An 18,134-nucleotide genomic window follows, 5' to 3' on the forward strand; every position below is an offset into this window, starting at 1 on the left:
TTCCAAAGGGGGCCTCAGACCCAGCCTAGACCTGTGTTGCCTCAACACATAACTCCAGAAGCTGAAGTTTCGCCTGGTCTCCCTGCCCTCCCTAATCCCCTTCCTGGATCTGGGAGACTGGTTCACCACCCTCCATTTAAAGGACGCATGCTTCCATCTTTCCAGGGCACCGGCGCTTCCTCCGCTTCATGTTGGGACAGCACCATTTCCGTTTACGGCGATGCCCTTTGGTCTTTCGTCAGCTCAGAGGGTATGCACAAAATGTATAGCTCCAGTGACTACTTACCTGAGACGTCGGGGAGTCCAAATATACCTGTACCTTGACGACTGGTTGATAAAGGGTCGGTCTGCGGATCAGGTGCGGAGGCATCTCATCCTGGTCTGTTCCACCTGTCGAGACCTGGGTTTGATAATAAACGAGAAAAAATCAACCTTAACCCTGATACAATGCATGGAGTTCATCAGAGCCGTCCTCAACTCCACTTGGGCCAGGGCCTTCCTCCCCAAGTCTCGATTCCAAGCCATGGCAGACCGCATTACGGGCGTGTGAGCCCACCTGCTCACCACCACCCACACGTGCCTGAGGCTGCTGGGCCACGTTGCAGCGTGTACTTACATGGTCTGGCACACACAACTCCCCCTCAGACCTCTCCAGGTGTGGCTGGTGTCAGTCTGTGTCCCCAACCGGCACAGCAGGGACCAGGTGGTCAGGATTCCAGACAGTGTACTGGTGTCCCTCATCAGTGTTGGAAAGTGTTCCCTTCATGGCCCCGTCCTCGTTGGTGACCCTTGTCTCCGATACCTCAGACCTGGGCGCTCTCAACATTCAAGGCCATTGGTCCAGTCTCAGTCGTTCCCTTCATATCAATGTCAGGGAACTCAGGGTCTTTCTACCTTTGTATACAAGACAGGGTGGTCCAGGTCCTGACAAACAACACGGCTACGGTTTTCTGTATCAACAGGCAGGGCAGAGCCAGGTCATCGGCCCTTTCCCAGGAAGCCATCTGCCTCTGGGACTTCTGTCTACAGTACAATATCCATCTCGTAACTGCTCACCTTTCAGGGTCCAAGAACACGTTGGCAGATTGCCTCAGCAGGACGTTCTCATCTCTCCACAAGTAGTCCCTTCATCCAGAGGTGGTCAGCTCCATCTTCCGCAGGCGGGGAACTCCCCAGGTGGACTTGTTCGCGTCCAGGCAGAACAGGAAGTGCCCTGTCTTCAGCTCGATTGGAGGAGGAGCCCTGTCTTATGCCTTTCTGCTCCCATGGTCGGGGGATCTGATGTATGCCTTCCCTCCTGTACTGTTGCTGCCCAGGGTCCTCATGTAGATCAAACAGGACAGGGAGAGGATCATCCTCATAGCATCAGCGTGGCCATACCAACACTAGTTCCGCATCCTGCTGGGCCTCTTGGTAGCAACCCCGTTCCAGCTACCATTCAGGTTGGACCTGTTGTCCCAGAACCGTGGCAGTCTTCTGCACCCCAACCTGGCGACACTATATTTGATGGCTTGGCGACTGCATTGTTAAACACACAGGAGCAGCAGCGCTTGGCGGAGATTCAGTGCGTTCTGTTTGGGAAGCAGGAAGTCCTCCACCAGCGCAACCTACATGGCCAAATAGAGAGACTTCACCTGTTGAATTGTGGACAAAGATGTTCATCCTGAGTGGGCTTCACTGAAGCTTATTCTGGACTACCTCCTGCGTCTCAAGCTCCAGGACTTGTCCCTCTCAACGATCAAGGTTCATCTAGCAGCTATCTCAGCCTTTCACCTGCCGTTGCAGGGTAAGTCTGTTTTTGCTCAGGATATCAAGGCCAGATTCCTTAAGGGCCTGGAGTGGCCTCTACCCGCAAGTCAGAGATCCCGTCCCTCAGTGGGACTTATATCTGGTGCTGTCTCAGCTCACAGATCCTCCCTTTGAGCCCCTGGCTTCCTGTTTTCTCCTGAAAGGTCTCATTCCTGGTTGCGATGACGTCAGCCCGCCCGGTATCTGAGGTTCAGGTGCTCACCTCGGAGCCACGGTACATGACCTTCTAGAAGGACAGGGTCCAGCTAAGGCCGCACCTGGCTTTTCTTCCTAAAGTAGTCTGTTTCATTCGAGCCAGGACATTTACTTACCGGTCTTATTTCCAAGCCGCGTAAGTCAGAAGAGCAGCACAGACTACACACCCTGGATGTCAGGAAGGCTCTGGCCTCCTATGTGGATAGGACCAAGTCATTCTGTAGGTCGACACAGTTGTTCATCGCTGTGGCAGACAGGATGAAATGTTACCCAATATCCACTCAAAGAATTTCTTCTTGGATCACTGCCTGCATTTGCTTCTGCTACAACCAAGCAAAGGTGCCACACCCGGTGATTGTCACCACCAACTCTACCAGGGCGCAGGCCTCCTTGGCTGCCTATCCAGGGCATCTGTAGGGCAGCCACCTGGTCATCCATCCACACTTTTACGTCCCACTGTGCTCTTTCCCAGCAGGCCTGGGACAATGCTAGCTTCAGTAGGGAAGTACTGCAAGCCGCTAAGCTGTGAACTCCAAGCCCACCTCCGTGGATACTGCTAGTGAGTGACCTAACATGGAATCGACATGAGCAAGCACTTGTAGAAAAAATGGTTACCTGCCTTTCGTAACTGTTCTTCGAGATGTGTTGCTTGTGTTCATTCCATTACTTGCTCTCCTACCCTTCTGTCAGAGTTGCCAGCAAGAAGGAACTGAGAGGGTGCAAGCCGGCGGCGCCTGATATACCTCCGCATGGGAGCGCCACTTCAGGGGGCGCCACAGCCAGCCCTATGGATACCGCTAAGGCAGAAATCTCAGACAACTGTGCACATGGGCGCACGCACACCTAAAATGGAATGGACATGAGCAACACATCTCAAAGAACAAGTTACGGAAGGTAGGTAACCGTTTTTCATCAAGCTTGACTATACAGAGGACAAAGAAAGTCAGCCCATGGGATTGTAGGTTGCTTTTGGCAGACTCCCAGAGCCAGGAGTCCAGTGGGGCTGTGTCTACATTGCAAAGCAATAGGGTTTGAACCGTGAGTCCTGGCTTGACTCAGGCTTGAACCTTGCTCTCCCAAGGGGTCTTGAGACCCTGGGTCTGAGCCCTACGTTAGTGTAATTTGTGTGTAGACCAAAGGGGATTAAGCTTGAGTCTGAGTTCAAACCCTGGGCTCACATTACATTGCAGACACCCCCACTTACAGAACAAAGGAGTTCATAGACTAACTCCCCCAGCAATATTTAATATCACTTTGTCATACAATAATAGAATTGTTTCCAAGTACTGTGTGCCACAACCTTCAGAATTGAGACTTCAGAATCAGAAAATAAGATTGTAGCAAGATAATATGTGAGCTTTGATGTCCTGGTCCATCTCTAGTTTCAAACAAATATTAACTTAATTAGAATTTGTAACATGTTCCTTATTTTAAGTCATGTATTAAAGGGTAATATACTTTTTAAAAAGGTAGGGTTTAAAATATATCGCGAATTAATGTTTAAAAGGTTGTTATAGATGTCAGTTCACATAGAGCTGTAACTTTCTTGCAGTCTAAATCAGTCTGATTTAAAAATACTCTTAGATGCGTAATCTGCTCACATGTTGACTTTTCAAGTTCCAAACGTGAAGATAGCTTTTTGAGATTCACTTTCTGGTATGTGCTTGCAGTGACTCCAAGGTTGTCGATAAGCAGCAGAGAGAGACACAAAGTATGGAAAGACTTTCTTCCACGCTCAGTACTGCATGTAAATCAGTACAAGTCAATGGGGCTGCCATAGTAAGTGATCATATTAGCTATCTTTTGTAAGTGTTATCACTTGATGATGTATTAACAGTACAGCGTTTCCATTGTTTGTCCATTGGTACTTACAGCTGTGAGCCCAGCATCTTTACTCTTGCCTCAAGTCTCTTCTGATTATTTGCAATAATATAGCTGTATAACATCTTGCAGAAAAAATGGCAAGAGTATTTTTGCATTTCCATGATTAAAATTCAGCTCACTGAAGAATTAGAACGAACAGTTAGTCATAGGTGGAGTGACTTTTTTTTTCCCTGAGACCAGTAAGTGCAATTTTGGAGTTGGGAAGGAGGGAAAACATCGGTTTATGCAATTGTCATCAGTTTATGTTCATAGTGGAGAGTTTTGATCTGGGAGCACCATTTAACTAACACATTTCCTCTTCTCGTGATTTGCTAACCCACTTCCCCATAGTTTGGTTTCACTCCATCCCCTCCCTCCTGCCTCTCCTTCCTCTCTGTTACTTCCCCAGATCTCCCAACATTACCTCTATCCGTTATCCCACCAAACCTTTGTGGAGTTTTTGGAGGTCGCTCAGACCTTAATATGTTTATCAGGGAGACTGAAACCTGCACTGCACTGCCTATGTACTCCAGGCACAGCAAGGTGTGTAATGGTGAACTTTATTGATCACAAAAGGGGACGCTTGTCTGTGTTGGCAGAGTCTGTGTACTAAAACCCTTAAGCACATGTGTAAATAATGTCTACATTGCAATGAAAGCCCAGGGTTCGTAAAACTCAAGTTAACAGACCCTGGGTTTGTTAACCTAGGGCTAGAGCATCTCCATTCATTTGTAACCTCCGGTTACTAATTATTGAAACCTGGACCCCAATCTGGGGCTCTAGCATCTACATTGCATTATGCAGGCCTGAGTCCAACCACCCATATCTCAGACTTCCTAGCACCCTCCCAAAAGGTGCTCGCTCTGGTCCTTTGTTCATGTTGCAGTGTGTAAACTTGACCGTCCACCGAACTTGACAGTCCAGAGGACCAAAAGTCAGCCCGTGGGTTACTTTTGCGTCTCCCAGAGCATAAAGCTGGTGGGGCTGCATCTGCATTGCAAAGCATTAGGGCTTGAACCCTGGGTTCTGGCTTGACTCAGGCTTGAATCCTCTACTCCCAGGGGGTCCTGGGAACCTGGATCTAAGCACTGGATCAGCAGGATTTATGTGTAGATGGAAGTAGGGGTTAAGTTTGAGCATGAGTTTAAACCCTGGGCTTACATTGCAGTGTAGACATACCCTTAGAGGCAACATTGCGTGGGGCACTGTTCCAGTCCCAAACTTACTTACTTTTTTATCCAGAACTCCCAACCATCATCTGTTGACTTTTGAGCCTTGTCAACAATTGGATGGCATGTCAATGACTCAAACAGTATGGTTAGCTTCAAATATTTAACTGCTTTTTTGCTATGTCTGTGGTGCTGTATGCAAGTATCCATGTTTTCTTTTGATTCATCGATTTGTCCTTTCTGCTTTGGGCAATATGCTAAGTTGACCTCACTGTTGTGACCTTCTCCTCCATATTTAGATATCTGATTTGGCATTTTTTTTGTCTTTTAATGAATAACATTTTTCCAAACTCCCTTCTTTCTTGGTTCTGCTACCCTTTTCCATCGTAATCTGAGAAGAGGGGAGAGAACCGGTTAAGTGGAAAGTTCTTAGAGTGCTTGCCCGTGTCAGTTCCATGTTAGGCGCATGCACATGCGTTGGAAATTTTTCCGTTAGTGGTATCCAGAGGAACAGTTTTGGCGCCTCCCTGGAGTCTCATGCTCCTGCACCAGTATATTGGATGCCGCCAGCCCCACACCCTCTTAATTCATTCTTACTGCCTGTGACAGTTGTTGGAATGCTCCTTGCTCTTGCAAGTTCCCTAGTGATATTTGTTCTTGGATTCTTCAAGTTTTTTCCTTGTATGTAGTTTAAAACTTGTCAAAGCACTGTGGCAAATGCCAGCCACTTTGCCCCCAATATTTAAAAGGGCAGAGGGAAAAAAAAAGTCCCTGCCCAAGGCTTTGAATACATGTACTCCCATCCACACACCCCCATGGTCACTGGTGGTCTCATCTGCGAACAAACAGGACAGATGGGCAATCTAGTGCAACCCCTAAAAACAAAGACCCTAAGAAACTTGACCTTTTTGGTAGAAAAGTGTATTCTACTGCCAGTCTGCAGCTACGTATCACCAATCAGCAAGCATTGCTGGGGCGATACAATTAGAACACTTGGCATTCAATGGCCAAGTTAAGGGACTCTGCCCAGGTGTCAAGACAAGAGTTCTTGGCCATCTTGGAAGAGGGCAAGGCAGTGGCCAAGGCCTCTCTTCAAGCAGCGTTAGATGCAGCCGATTTGGCAGCGCCATTGATGGATCTGCTGTCTCCATGTGACACAGTTCATGGCTGCAGTCCTCAGGGCTCCTGAACAAGGTTCAACTGTCCATCCAGGACCTCCCATTGAGGAGCAATGCCCTGTTTTCACAGCAGACGGACACCAGGCTGCATGGGCTGAAGGACTCGAGGGCCACCCTGCACTCCTTTGGGCTCTAAGAACTTCCGACATCAGGGAGGCACTTCCAGCTGCCACCCAGATACTCGGGTCCACCTCGACAAAGGACCTATAGAAGGAAAGACCGTATTTTCCCCATTCTCCTTGACCCCGCAGTCGGACCCCGCCCGCCGCTCAGGTGGCCCATGGCGAACATTTTGAGGGTGTGCCCCAGGGCAACACACCAGACTAACCCTGATCCACCCAGTCCCCCTTTTATTTTTGCACTGGGTGTCCCTGGTCCTTTCTGCATGGTCCCAAATTATCTCAGACCATTGGGTGCTCAACACCATAACATCTGATTACACCCTGCAGTTCTCCTCCACCTCTCCCTCCATCCCCTAGCCTTCTTCAGGGACCCTTCTCACAAGAGACTTCTCATCCAGGAGGTGGAAACCCTCCTATGGGTAGGGGCTGTAGAGGAAATTCCTCAAGATATGAGGGGAAAGGGGTTTTATTCCTGCTATTTTCTAATCCCAAAGGCCAAGCGGGGCCTCAGACCCATCCTAGACCTGCGTTGCCTCAACAAATACCTCAAGAAGTTGAAGTTGCGCATGGTCTAACTGACCTCCATCATCCCCTGTCTGGATCCAGGATACTGGTATCCCTAGACTTAAAGGACGCCTATTTCCATATTTTTATTTTCCATGGTCACATGAGATTCCTCCGATTCGTAGTGGGCCAGTGCCATTACCAGTTCACAGCACTGCCCTTCGGCCTTTCGTCTGCTCTGAGGGCCTTCACAAAGTGTATGGCAGTAGTGGCCGCTTACCTGGGGCATTGAGGGGTGCGGATCTACCAGTACTTTGATGACTGACTTGTCAGAGGCAGGTCGTGAGCCCAGGTTTAGCACAGCCTTAATCTGGTGTGGGCCACCTGTCAGGAGCTAGGTCTACTTATGAATGAGCAGTAATCAATCCTGGCCCCGGTTCAGTGAACAGAATTCAAAGGAGCCAGTACTTGATTCTACCCAGGCCAGGGCCTTTCTGCTGGAGTCCCAGTTCTGAGCCATGTTGGACTTCATCACACGTTTAAGAGCCCCACCCGTTCACAAGCGCCCGGGTATGCCTCAAGCTGCTGGGCCACATGGCAGCATGTACTTACTTGGTCCGACATGCGCGTCTACGCCTTAGACCCCTGCAGATGTGGCTGGCATCAGTCTAAGCTCCCAGCAAACATGATTTGGACCTACTGGTCACAGTTCCATCGCACATCCTGTCATCCCTGGCTTGATGGACAGACCCTTGATTTGTGCTGGAAAGGATTCCCTTCACAGCCCCATCTCTATCAGTGATGTTGGTCTCTGACGCGTCAGATCTGGGGTAGGGAGCCTACCACGATGGTCTCCACGCACAAGGTCTCTGATCATAGGAGGATTGTTCCCTCTGTATAAGTGTCAGGGAACTCGGGGTGATACACTTGGCCTGCCAGGCATTTTTTCCCTACCTGATGGGCGGAGTTGTTCAAATCCTGACAGACAATACCGCCGCAATGTTCTACATCAACAAACAAGGTGGAGCTCGCTCATCAGTCCCGTGCCAAGAGGCTCTCCAGTTATGGGACTTTTGTGCAGCACGCCATTCATCTTATGGCTTTGTACTTCCCGGGGGCCAGGAATTCGCTGGCAGATCTCCTCAGCAGGTTCTTCTTGTCTTGCCTCACGTGGTCACTCTACCCACAGGTGGTCAGTGCGATCTTCCAGAGTTGGGGGACTCCGCAGGTGGATCTGTTTGCATCCAGACTGAACAGGAAATGTCAGCAGTTTTGTTAAATTGACAGGCTCGACAGAGGCTCCCTGTCAGACACCTTTCTGCTCCCATAGACAGACACTTCTATACACTTTCCTGTCAATACCCCTGCTGTACAAGGTCCTCTTGAAGATCAAGAGACAAAAATCATGATGGCTCCATGGTGGCTTGGCTTAATGGTGAAATCCTAGCGGATCTTAAACATAAAAAAGAAGCTTACAAGAAGTGGAAGGTTGGACATATGACCAGGGAAGAGTATAAAAATATTGCTCGGGCATGTAGGAAAGATATCAGGAGGGCCAAATCGCACCTGGAGCTGCAGCTAGCAAGAGATGTCAAGAGTAACAAGAAGGGTTTCTTCAGGTATGTTGGCAACAAGAAGAAAGCCAAGGAAAGTGTGGGCCCCTTACTGAATGAGGGAGGCAACCTAGTGACAGAGGATGTGGAAAAAGCTAATGTACTCAATGCTTTTTTTGCCTCTGTCTTCACTAACAAGGTCAGCTCCCAGACTGCTGCGCTGGGCATCACAGAATGGGGAAGAGATGGCCAGCCCTCTGTGGAGATAGAGGTGGTTAGGGACTATTTAGAAAAGCTGGACGTGCACAAGTCCATGGGGCCGGACGAGTTGCATCCGAGAGTGCTGAAGGAGTTGGCGGCTGTGATTGCAGAGCCCTTGGCCATTATCTTTGAAAACTCGTGGCGAACGGGGGAAGTCCCGGATGACTGGAAAAAGGCTAATGTAGTGCCCATCTTTAAAAAAGGGAAGAAGGAGGATCCTGGGAACTACAGGCCAGTCAGCCTCACCTCAGTTCCTGGAAAAATCATGGAGCAGGTCCTCAAAGAATCAATCCTGAAGCACTTACATGAGAGGAAAGTGATCAGGAACAGTCAGCATGGATTCACCAAGGGAAGGTCATGCCTGACTAATCTAATCGCCTTTTATGATGAGATTACTGGTTCTGTGGATGAAGGGAAAGCAGTGGATGTATTGTTTCTTGACTTTAGCAAAGTTTTTGACACGGTCTCCCACAGTATTCTTGTCAGCAAGTTAAGGAAGTATGGGCTGGATGAATGCACTATACGGTGGGTAGAAAGCTGGCTAGATTGTCGGGCTCAACGGGTAGTGATCAATGGCTCCATGTCTAGTTGGCAGCCGGTGTCAAGTGGAGTGCCCCAGGGGTCGGTCCTGGGGCCGGTTTTGTTCAATATCTTCATAAATGATCTGGAGGATGGTGTGGATTGCACTCTCAGCAAATTTGCGGATGATACTAAACTGGGAGGAGTGGTAGATACGCTGGAGGGGAGGGATAGGATACAGAAGGACCTAGACAAATTGGAGGATTGGGCCAAAAGAAATCTGATGAGGTTTAATAAGGATAAGTGCAGGGTCCTGCACTTAGGATGGAAGAATCCAATGCACCGCTACAGACTAGGGACCGAATGGCTAGGCAGCAGTTCTGCGGAAAAGGACCTAGGGGTGACAGTGGACGAGAAGCTGGATATGAGTCAGCAGTGTGCCCTTGTTGCCAAGAAGGCCAATGGCATTTTGGGATGTATAAGTAGGGGCATTGCCAGCAGATCGAGGGACGTGATCGTTCCCCTCTATTCGACACTGGTGAGGCCTCATCTGGAGTACTGTGTCCAGTTTTGGGCCCCACACTACAAGAAGGATGTGGAGAAATTGGAGAGAGTCCAGCGAAGGGCAACAAAAATGATTAGGGGTCTAGAGCACATGACTTATGAGGAGAGGCTGAGGGAGCTGGGATTGTTTAGTCTGCAGAAGAGAAGAATGAGGGGGGATTTGATAGCTGCTTTCAACTACCTGAAAGGGGGTTCCAAAGAGGATGGCTCTAGACTGTTCTCAATGGTAGCAGATGACAGAACGAGGAGTAATGGTCTCAAGTTGCAATGGGGGAGGTTTAGATTGGATATTAGGAAAAACTTTTTCACTAAGAGGGTGGTGAAACACTGGAATGCGTTACCTAGGGAGGTGGTAGAATCTCCTTCCTTAGAGGTTTTTAAGGTCAGGCTTGACACAGCCCTGGCTGGGATGATTTAACTGGGACTTGGTCCTGCTTCGAGCAGGGGGTTGGACTAGATGACCTTCTGGGGTCCCTTCCAACCCTGATATTCTATGATTCTATGATTCCACCCTGGCCTCGACAGCATTGGTTCGGCGTGCGTGTGGATCTCTCCATAGCAACCCTGCTTGAATTCCCGCTCCGAACGGATCTACTCTCGCGGAACCAGGACCATCTGCACCACCCAAACCTGGTGTCCCTTTGTCTGACAATGTGGCTTCTGCCTGGCTGTATGCTGAGGAATGGGCCTGCTCAGTTCAAGTGCAGAACATCCTGCTGGGTAGCAGGAAGCCCTCCACCAGGACGATCTACCTGGCCAAGTGGAAATGCTTTACCTGTTGTCTTCCCCCTCCAAGTCCTCACTTCAGTCCAGCCTGGACTACCTGCTTCACTTCAAACTCCAGGGCTGGCCTTTTCATCAATCAGGGTGCATTTGGCAGCTATCTCAGTTTTTCATCCTCCGATCCAGGGCAGATTGTTCTTCTCTCACGAAATGATGCTCAGGTTCTTGAAAGGCTTGGAGAGGCTTTACCCTCAGGTCTGCAATCCAGTCCTTCCGTGGGACTTGAATCTGGTTCTCTCTCGGCTCCTGGGTCCCCCCTTCAAGCCATTGCCATCCTGCTCTCTGCTGCTTCTCTTGTGGAAGGTCACCTTCCTGGTAGCGATCACTTTGGCCTGACAGTTATACAGAATGAGGTTTCATGTCAGAACACCCCTTCAGTTTTCTATAAGGATAAAGTCCAGCTACACCCCCATCCAGCATTCTTACCAAAGGTGGTGTCGCAATTCCGCTATAACAAGGACATCTTCCTACTGGTTTTCTTTCCAAAGTCTCACCAGTCTAACAGTTATTCTGTTTGGATGTTAGACGGGCTTTAGCCTTCTACATCAAGAGAACTAAACCCTTCTGTAAGTTGATGCAGCTTTTCATCACCAAGGTAGACAGAATGAAGGGCCTCCCCTTTTCCTCTCAGAGGATCTCCTTGTGGATAACCGCCTGCATCAGGTTCTGCTATGAACAAGTGGGGGTGTCACCACCGGCTTTCATGACTGCCCATTCCACTAGAGCACAAGTTTCTTCAGCAACTTCCTTTGTGCAGGTACCGATTCGAGATATCTGCAGAGCCGTTACCTGGTCTTAGGCCCATACCTTCGCATCCAACCACACCATCACCCAGCAAGCCTGGGACGGCGCCAGCTTTGGCAAAGCAGTGTTGCAAGCCACACGACCATGAACTGCGAGCCCACCTCCATGGATACTGCTTGTGAGGCACTTAACATGGAATCAACGTGAGCAAGCACTTGAAGAAAAAACAGTTACCTACCTTTTGTAACTGTTCTTTGAGATGTGTTGCTCATGTCCATTCCATGACCCGCCCTCCTTCCCCGCTGTCTGCATTGACAGCAAGAAGGAACTGAGAGGGTGCGGAGCTGGCGGCACCCAATATACTGGCACATGAGCGTGGGACTAGAGGGGGCGCCAGAGGCGGCCTTATGGATACCGCTAAGGGGAAAATTTCCGACAACCATGCATGTGGGCGCACACACACCTAACATGGAATGAACATGAGCAACACATCTCAAAGAATAAGTTATGAAAGGTAGGTAACTGTTTTTCCAAAGTAGGCAGTCTTAGTATTAGCAAATATATCTGTTAAACTTTAAAAGGAGATAATTCTTTACCCCTGTTCCCACCTTGTTCAGGTCTAGATGGGAGGTTATACGCTGCTATTCAGCGATAAACCTATTACTTGAAGATTTGTCTCTTGCTTCCAGCCAGTCTTGGCTGTAATGCTACTTGCATGAACGTCACATGCTAAATTGTGCTAAATCTTCCCTGTAGTTGCATATATTATCATGCATAATTTCTGTGCTACATAGTCACAATGAAGACTAATACTGTTTTAACTTCGGTGTCTTTTGTTTATCTTCCATTTCACAGGAACTACGAAAACCTAGTTATGCAGAGATTTGCCAGAGAACAACTAAGGATCCACCTACGTTGCAGCCCCAGAAAGAACAGAAGCCAAACACTGTAGCTTGTGGGAAAGATGAAAGAAAGCCCACAGAAACAATAGAGAAAAACAGAGAACCCCCTCCCACAAAGTCAAATCCAGGACAGCCCAAAGACCAGAGGAGACAGTCAGGGCGCAGATCGCCCCCTCCAGCCATTGGGAAACGTTTAAATAAAGAACAGAACACCCCCCCAAAATCTCCTCAGTGAAACTAATGCTTGGGAGGGGGTTGAAAAGAGTTCTACTTCCCACAAATTAAAACCCATGTTCCCACTCAGAGTACAGAGAATGAGTTGCTGGTTAGGGAGTTTGCAGTGCTGCTAGGCATATAAAATGCCTGCAAGTTTTTCCTTCTATGAAATAATTTTTTACCCTCTTGAGCAAACGTTCTATTTTTCCAGGATTTAATTGATCTAAACCTTATATTTAGGCTGGTGCTTAACTGGAGGTGATGCTTAGTCTGATTATTTTCAAGATGGAAAATGTGTTCTCTTAAAAAATCAATTTTTTTATGAAGTCTCCTTGTGGCATTGTGAATCCAAGCTCAATACAGTGAGTATTCCTGAACTGTGCTGCGGCAATTTTTTAATAACTGCAAGTAACTATATCTCTAAAATGTCCAAAAGACTGATAATAGCAGCGAGCGTAGAGTGTGGGGGAAAAAAAATATATCGTACAAAAGTAGTATGAATATGACCTTGAGGATTTTTTTATTGAGCTGCTGTTCCAAATATCAGTTAATAAACTTGCACTTTTAGGTTAAACTAATAGTTGATTATAGCATTTTTTTAAAACTAATCTTTTTTGATGACTTTTGCAAAAAAGAAAAAAAAATTAAGTCCTCCAGACAGCACCAATAGAGATGTTCTAAAATATTTGTGTTCTGATGTACTGCAAGCAAGTAACCAGCTTCTCACTCCAGAATAAAATGAATACTATCATTTCGAAATACAAAGCACATTGTGAATAGAAAAAAATTGTGAGGTTGTGAGCTTGTATAGTGGTGAAGCCTGCTAACGGCTGTTATCACAAGAAAGCACAATAGTGTTCTTGTGATGATCTAATCTTCCCCCTCACCAGGATGGAGTTAACTAGAGTCATTACTGTACTTTCTAGTTTATCCCTGTGCTCAGTGTAGACTTTTTTTAACTTGGCCCCAAGTGCTCTTTGAAAGAGTTCATATCTTAGTCAGCCTAGTGTTGACGTCTTCCTGTAACTACAAGCATTGGCATGTGGATTTAAATTTTTCAAACATTGAGATAATGGTATTTGTTTTTTGTGGTGGAGGAAGAGATCCCTGCTATTTACCTCTGGGATGAGGTTTCTCACACGTATATTTACTTTAGAAGTGATGCGCTTTCTGAAGGACAAGGATGCACTAAATTAGCAAGCTTCTAATAAAGTTGAATATAAATTATTTTTGTTTTAAAATGCCTAAAAATTTTCTTTAAGTGTTTAAATAGCAGGCAGTTCAGATAAACCTCTTTCCTGCTGAATATAACAGTACAGTTTATTCCACAAAAATGTTTGTTTAAACAACTGATTTTTTAAAAATTCTTTCCATCCAATATTTAAAGACTTGAATTTTATTTAAACTTGAAAATGACTTTGCCTTAACTTTTGTATAAGACAGCTTAGAGTTAATGAAGTCTGACCCCCTTAAGGGTTAGCATGAGTTAATTACAGGATTACTCAGTTACAGTATGTATCTATTGTCACTGGTCTTACTGGGTAAACATACTGTAGTACAGGAACTAGCAGCAGGTTTTGTAATATACCTTAAAGATCGTAAACAGTTGATCTTTTTCAGATTGTTGAAAAATCTGTAAATGCAAATAGTCAATACTGTATTAAATATGTGCACTTGGAAGTGTGTGCTTTGCTTGTACAGTTGTAAATAATCAGAACATATAAAAAGGTACCCTAAAGAAAAAAAATCTGATAAAAATTATTGATATATTATAAATGTTGCTGTTGAGCTGGATGTAGATAAACTAAATGTTGTGGTTTGAATCTTACTTTAATTTGTTGTTTTTTGTTTGTTTTTTTTATTTTATTCTGGTGTGCTGAACTGACTCTGCCTCTTCACTGCAAAAGGGAAATGGAAAGAAAGTCGTATTTCAAAGCCCTCAAATGTTTTCATAAGTCTGTCTAAAAGTGTGCATTTTAACCAATAGGTGTTCCCGAACATAACGTAAATAGTCAATTCTGGCAGTCTAGCAGTTCAGCTGAAATTTTAAAGATCCCAGTCATAGAATCAAATAAATTCATTGGGATAATAGTTCAAATAGCCAAGAAAAAAAAACCCTGAAGCTTATTTGACCTCCTCTTCCAGAGAGAGAGTGTCCACGCTTACATAGATGGATAATGAACTTGAATATGGCTGTGTGTTTAAAAAAAAAGAAGGGGAAAAAAAAAGTAGCAGATAATTTCTTAGCAATTTTTATACTGCGGATATCTGATGGTAATGACTTGACCTTTTAAACCCAGCCTGCTGTGTACCGCAGAGTTGATTAAAATGGGCAAGATGAGATTTGTTGGTTCCTTTGTTAAAAAGCACACTTTGAATTCTTTTGGAGGAGATAGGACTCTGACAACAGCGAACATCACCAAAATTTAGAAACCAGTTCTGTCATTGGATTTTAATATTCTTATCCTTTCCCCAGTGGGCAGTGAAAATGGCAGCTAGACTTGTGTATGGTTTAGGCCAGCTGTGAGATTTGTTGTTTGCCTGTTGAAAGTGTGAACCTCAACAGCTGCAAACAATACAGAATGGTCACTTACAGCAACAGTGTACAGCTATTCATAATAGCCAACTGGGACTTAAGGTAATATATTGAGACCAGCGGATTGTGTTGTGCTGTTATAATGTATTCTGCTGCCATTTGTACTAGGTCAATACACTGTAATTACTGCTTACCCAGCAACAGTCTGTTGCAACAGGAGTTTAAACCTTGCTCTGATGTGGTTTTATAGCTTTTTAAAAATAAGCAAAAGTGACCTGCCAAGTAGCTGTATATAATATACAAAAACTTATCTTTGCTGCATTTACTTTGAGATTTTTCCACTTGGTGACAAAATGGACTTTCAGAGTAGAAAGTTGTGATGTTGCATGCAGACTGTTGCTATGGTTCCTATAGCTGTTAACATGTGGCTTTTAAAAAGTTAAAAGGAAAAATCCTCCCAGAAAGCAGTATCTGAGTTACAGGTTCAGAGATAAAGTAATTAAAATTGGCATTTTAACTTGTAGGATTGTGTGGTGATGCTTTTCATTTGGAAGTATAAAACAAGTTAACACAGGATCTGAAACTCTTGTTCCAGGAATGTATTTGAAACAAAGGTTGCTTTTGAGACTTAATGTGAATTTCATTTCAGATCAGTCCCCACCATGACTTCATAATTTGCCACTTAGAAATCAGTGGAAAGTGGCAAACTTTTATGTTGCTGCATTATCTTCTGAAGATTCAGCAGTTAATATGGAAAGGCCCTTTGTGGGTGCGATGCAGTGTATCACAAGCAACAGCTGACTGTAATGGTGCATACCTATCTCTATATCTCCTTCAGCTAGCAACTTTAGGGATTTTTATGTGCTTTGTAACCTATTACACTAATAGCAGCAGACAATCGAAGACTTTCAAGGAGAGCTAACAGCTGCCAATTCATGACATAGAAGTGTAATATGGAAGCTTTTTTGAGGGTTTTTGTTTTTGTTCTACTTCTTCCATTAAGACTGGAATCAAGCTTACATGTAAACTATTGGTAATTTAAGTTTCCTTTTGTGTCATAAAATGTAAAACTGTCTAATTTGAAAAATATGTAGGTTATGAAAAATAAAGATTTAGGCACTGTTGAATTCTTGATTTTTTTTTTTAAATTAAACGGTTCACCGGTATCGGTCACTACCTTGGTTTTTGCTCACATTTGTGGAGAATATGTTGCTTCAACATTGCTTTATATTATGGATGTTTCTCTGCTGTGAATAGATTTGAAATGAGAGTTTATAAACCATGGTGTAAAGATTAAGCCTCGTAAAAATGTCTTCACAATTTAAAGAGATGAGCAAACAATTGCATGCCTTCATTAGGAAACAGTTAATGTAGAAGTGATGCTTGTCCCAATGTACGTTGATCTTTTTATGAATGCTTCCATTGCAACCCCTTTTTGGGGATTTATGACTGTCCCATAATATTTTGGGCTTCAAATTTGGATTGAAACTTAGTGTCCTGGTACATGACTTTCTCAGTCTAGAAAACTGTTTGTAAGGCACTGCCTCAATTACACTGTTTGGCTATTTTATTCGATGGGGAAAAAAATGTTTTGGATGCTCTGCCCTCCAGGTTTAAAAAAACAAAAAACCTTCAAAAATAATTGAAGTCCTTTTATTTCTTTTAGTCCAGCATATGAATCAGCTGCATTTAGTATTTACCAGTTGCAAGAACCAAGTTTAATGTTAACAAAATAGATACTGGGTTACCCAGCAAGTCTTAGTGTTTTAGCATGTGTTGTATATTAAAGAGCCTTTAGAGCACTGAACTCCCAATGACTTCTCTTAAGTGGTAGAATAGCACTTTCTAACTGCCCTTGGATGCTGTTCGCTAGGCTGACACCTGAATGTCTGTTTTTCTTTTCTTTCCATTTCCCCTATTGCCACCACTAATGGCAGCTCTCACAGAGGGAGAAACATTTGGGGTGCCATTGTAGACCAGCTTCTGGTATTTTAAACAGCATAGGCTTCTCTACACTAGGAAAGCTTATTGTGTTAGCTAAATAATTATTGGCGTGGTAAATACTGAAGAGGACAGGTCATTGCTTCAGAGCAATCTAGAGCTCTTGGTAAGCTGTACACAAGTAAACTATGTATTTTAATATAGCTAAATGTATTCATCAGGGATTGAAGAATGTAGGCCATACTTACCCAGTGGGGGACTCTATCCTCGGAACCAGTGATTCTGAAAAAGATTTGGAGGCCATGGTAGATAATCCGCTGAACATGAACTCGCAGTGTGACACTGTGGCCAAAAAGCTAGGGATGCATAAATGGGAATCTTGAGTAGTAGAGAGGTTTTTACCTCTGGATTGGCACTGGCCTGACCACTGCTGGAATACTGTGTCAGGTGCCCACAGTTCAGGAAGGCTGTTAATAAATTAAGAAGGTTCAGAGAAAAGCCACAAGAATGATTAAAGGTTAAGAAAACATGCCTCATAATGATAAACTCCGGGACCTCAACCTATTTAGTTTAATGAAGAGAAGATTATGGAGTGACCTGATTAATAGTACTTATATAGGGAACAAATATTTAATAATGGGCTCTGCAGTCTAGCAAAAAAAGGTAGAACGTGATCCAATGGCTGGAAGTTGAAGCTAGACAAATTCAGAGTGGAAATAAGGCATACATTTGAACAGTGAGAGTAATTAATCTTTGGAGCAGTTTGCCAACAGTCATGGTGGATTCTCCATCACTGACAATATTTAAACGTCCAATATTTTTTCTACAAGATCTGCTCTAGATGTTGTTTTGGGGGCAGTTTTATAGCCTGTGCTGTGCAGCAGGTCAGAGTAGATGATGACAATGGCCCATGCTGGCATTAGTATCTATGAATTTGCACTCTGCGCTGACAAGGACTGTTTTATGGTTAACTGCGACTGGCTGACAGTGTTAAACATGGCACATCCTTGTCTCTACGTTTGTGTGCTTAGTATCCTGTTAGAAGGATTGTCTGCACAGGACGTTACTGCGCAGCAAAGCAGGGTATGCATCTGCAACGAGCTAGCTTGCTCCCTAGTAACATCCCATGTGGACACTGCTACGGTGCTCTGAAAGTACCCGTGTGCTCTTGGACTTACTGTACTTTACAAGTAGTAAGAGCCAGAGTGCACTCTGGTACTTGGAGTGCACAGTGCTAGTGTTCACATGGGATGGTACTGCACAGCAACCTAGTGT

At 45.1% G+C, this 18,134-nt stretch overlaps 1 protein-coding gene across 4 annotated transcripts in view; it reads left to right on the forward strand.

Annotated features, from left to right (window-relative positions):
• LARP4B (La ribonucleoprotein 4B) overlaps positions 1-16,045 on the forward strand; it is a 109,896-nt gene extending 93,851 nt beyond the window's left edge. For 3 of the 4 annotated variants that reach the window (XM_037891024.2, XM_043541501.1, XM_037891025.2), the window contains exons 16-17: positions 3,675-3,783; positions 12,120-16,045. In XM_037891024.2, coding sequence (XP_037746952.1) covers positions 3,675-3,783; positions 12,120-12,401 — 391 coding nt within the window. In that variant the 3' untranslated portion in view covers positions 12,402-16,045. The remainder of the gene's footprint in view (positions 1-3,674; positions 3,784-12,119) is intronic. The other variant, XM_043541502.1, reaches the window with a different exon arrangement.
• Positions 16,046-18,134: the final 2,089 nt, after the last annotated feature.

Source organism: Chelonia mydas, chromosome 2 (genome assembly GCF_015237465.2).
Source record: "Chelonia mydas isolate rCheMyd1 chromosome 2, rCheMyd1.pri.v2, whole genome shotgun sequence".
NCBI classification, from domain to species: Eukaryota; Metazoa; Chordata; order Testudines; family Cheloniidae; genus Chelonia; species Chelonia mydas.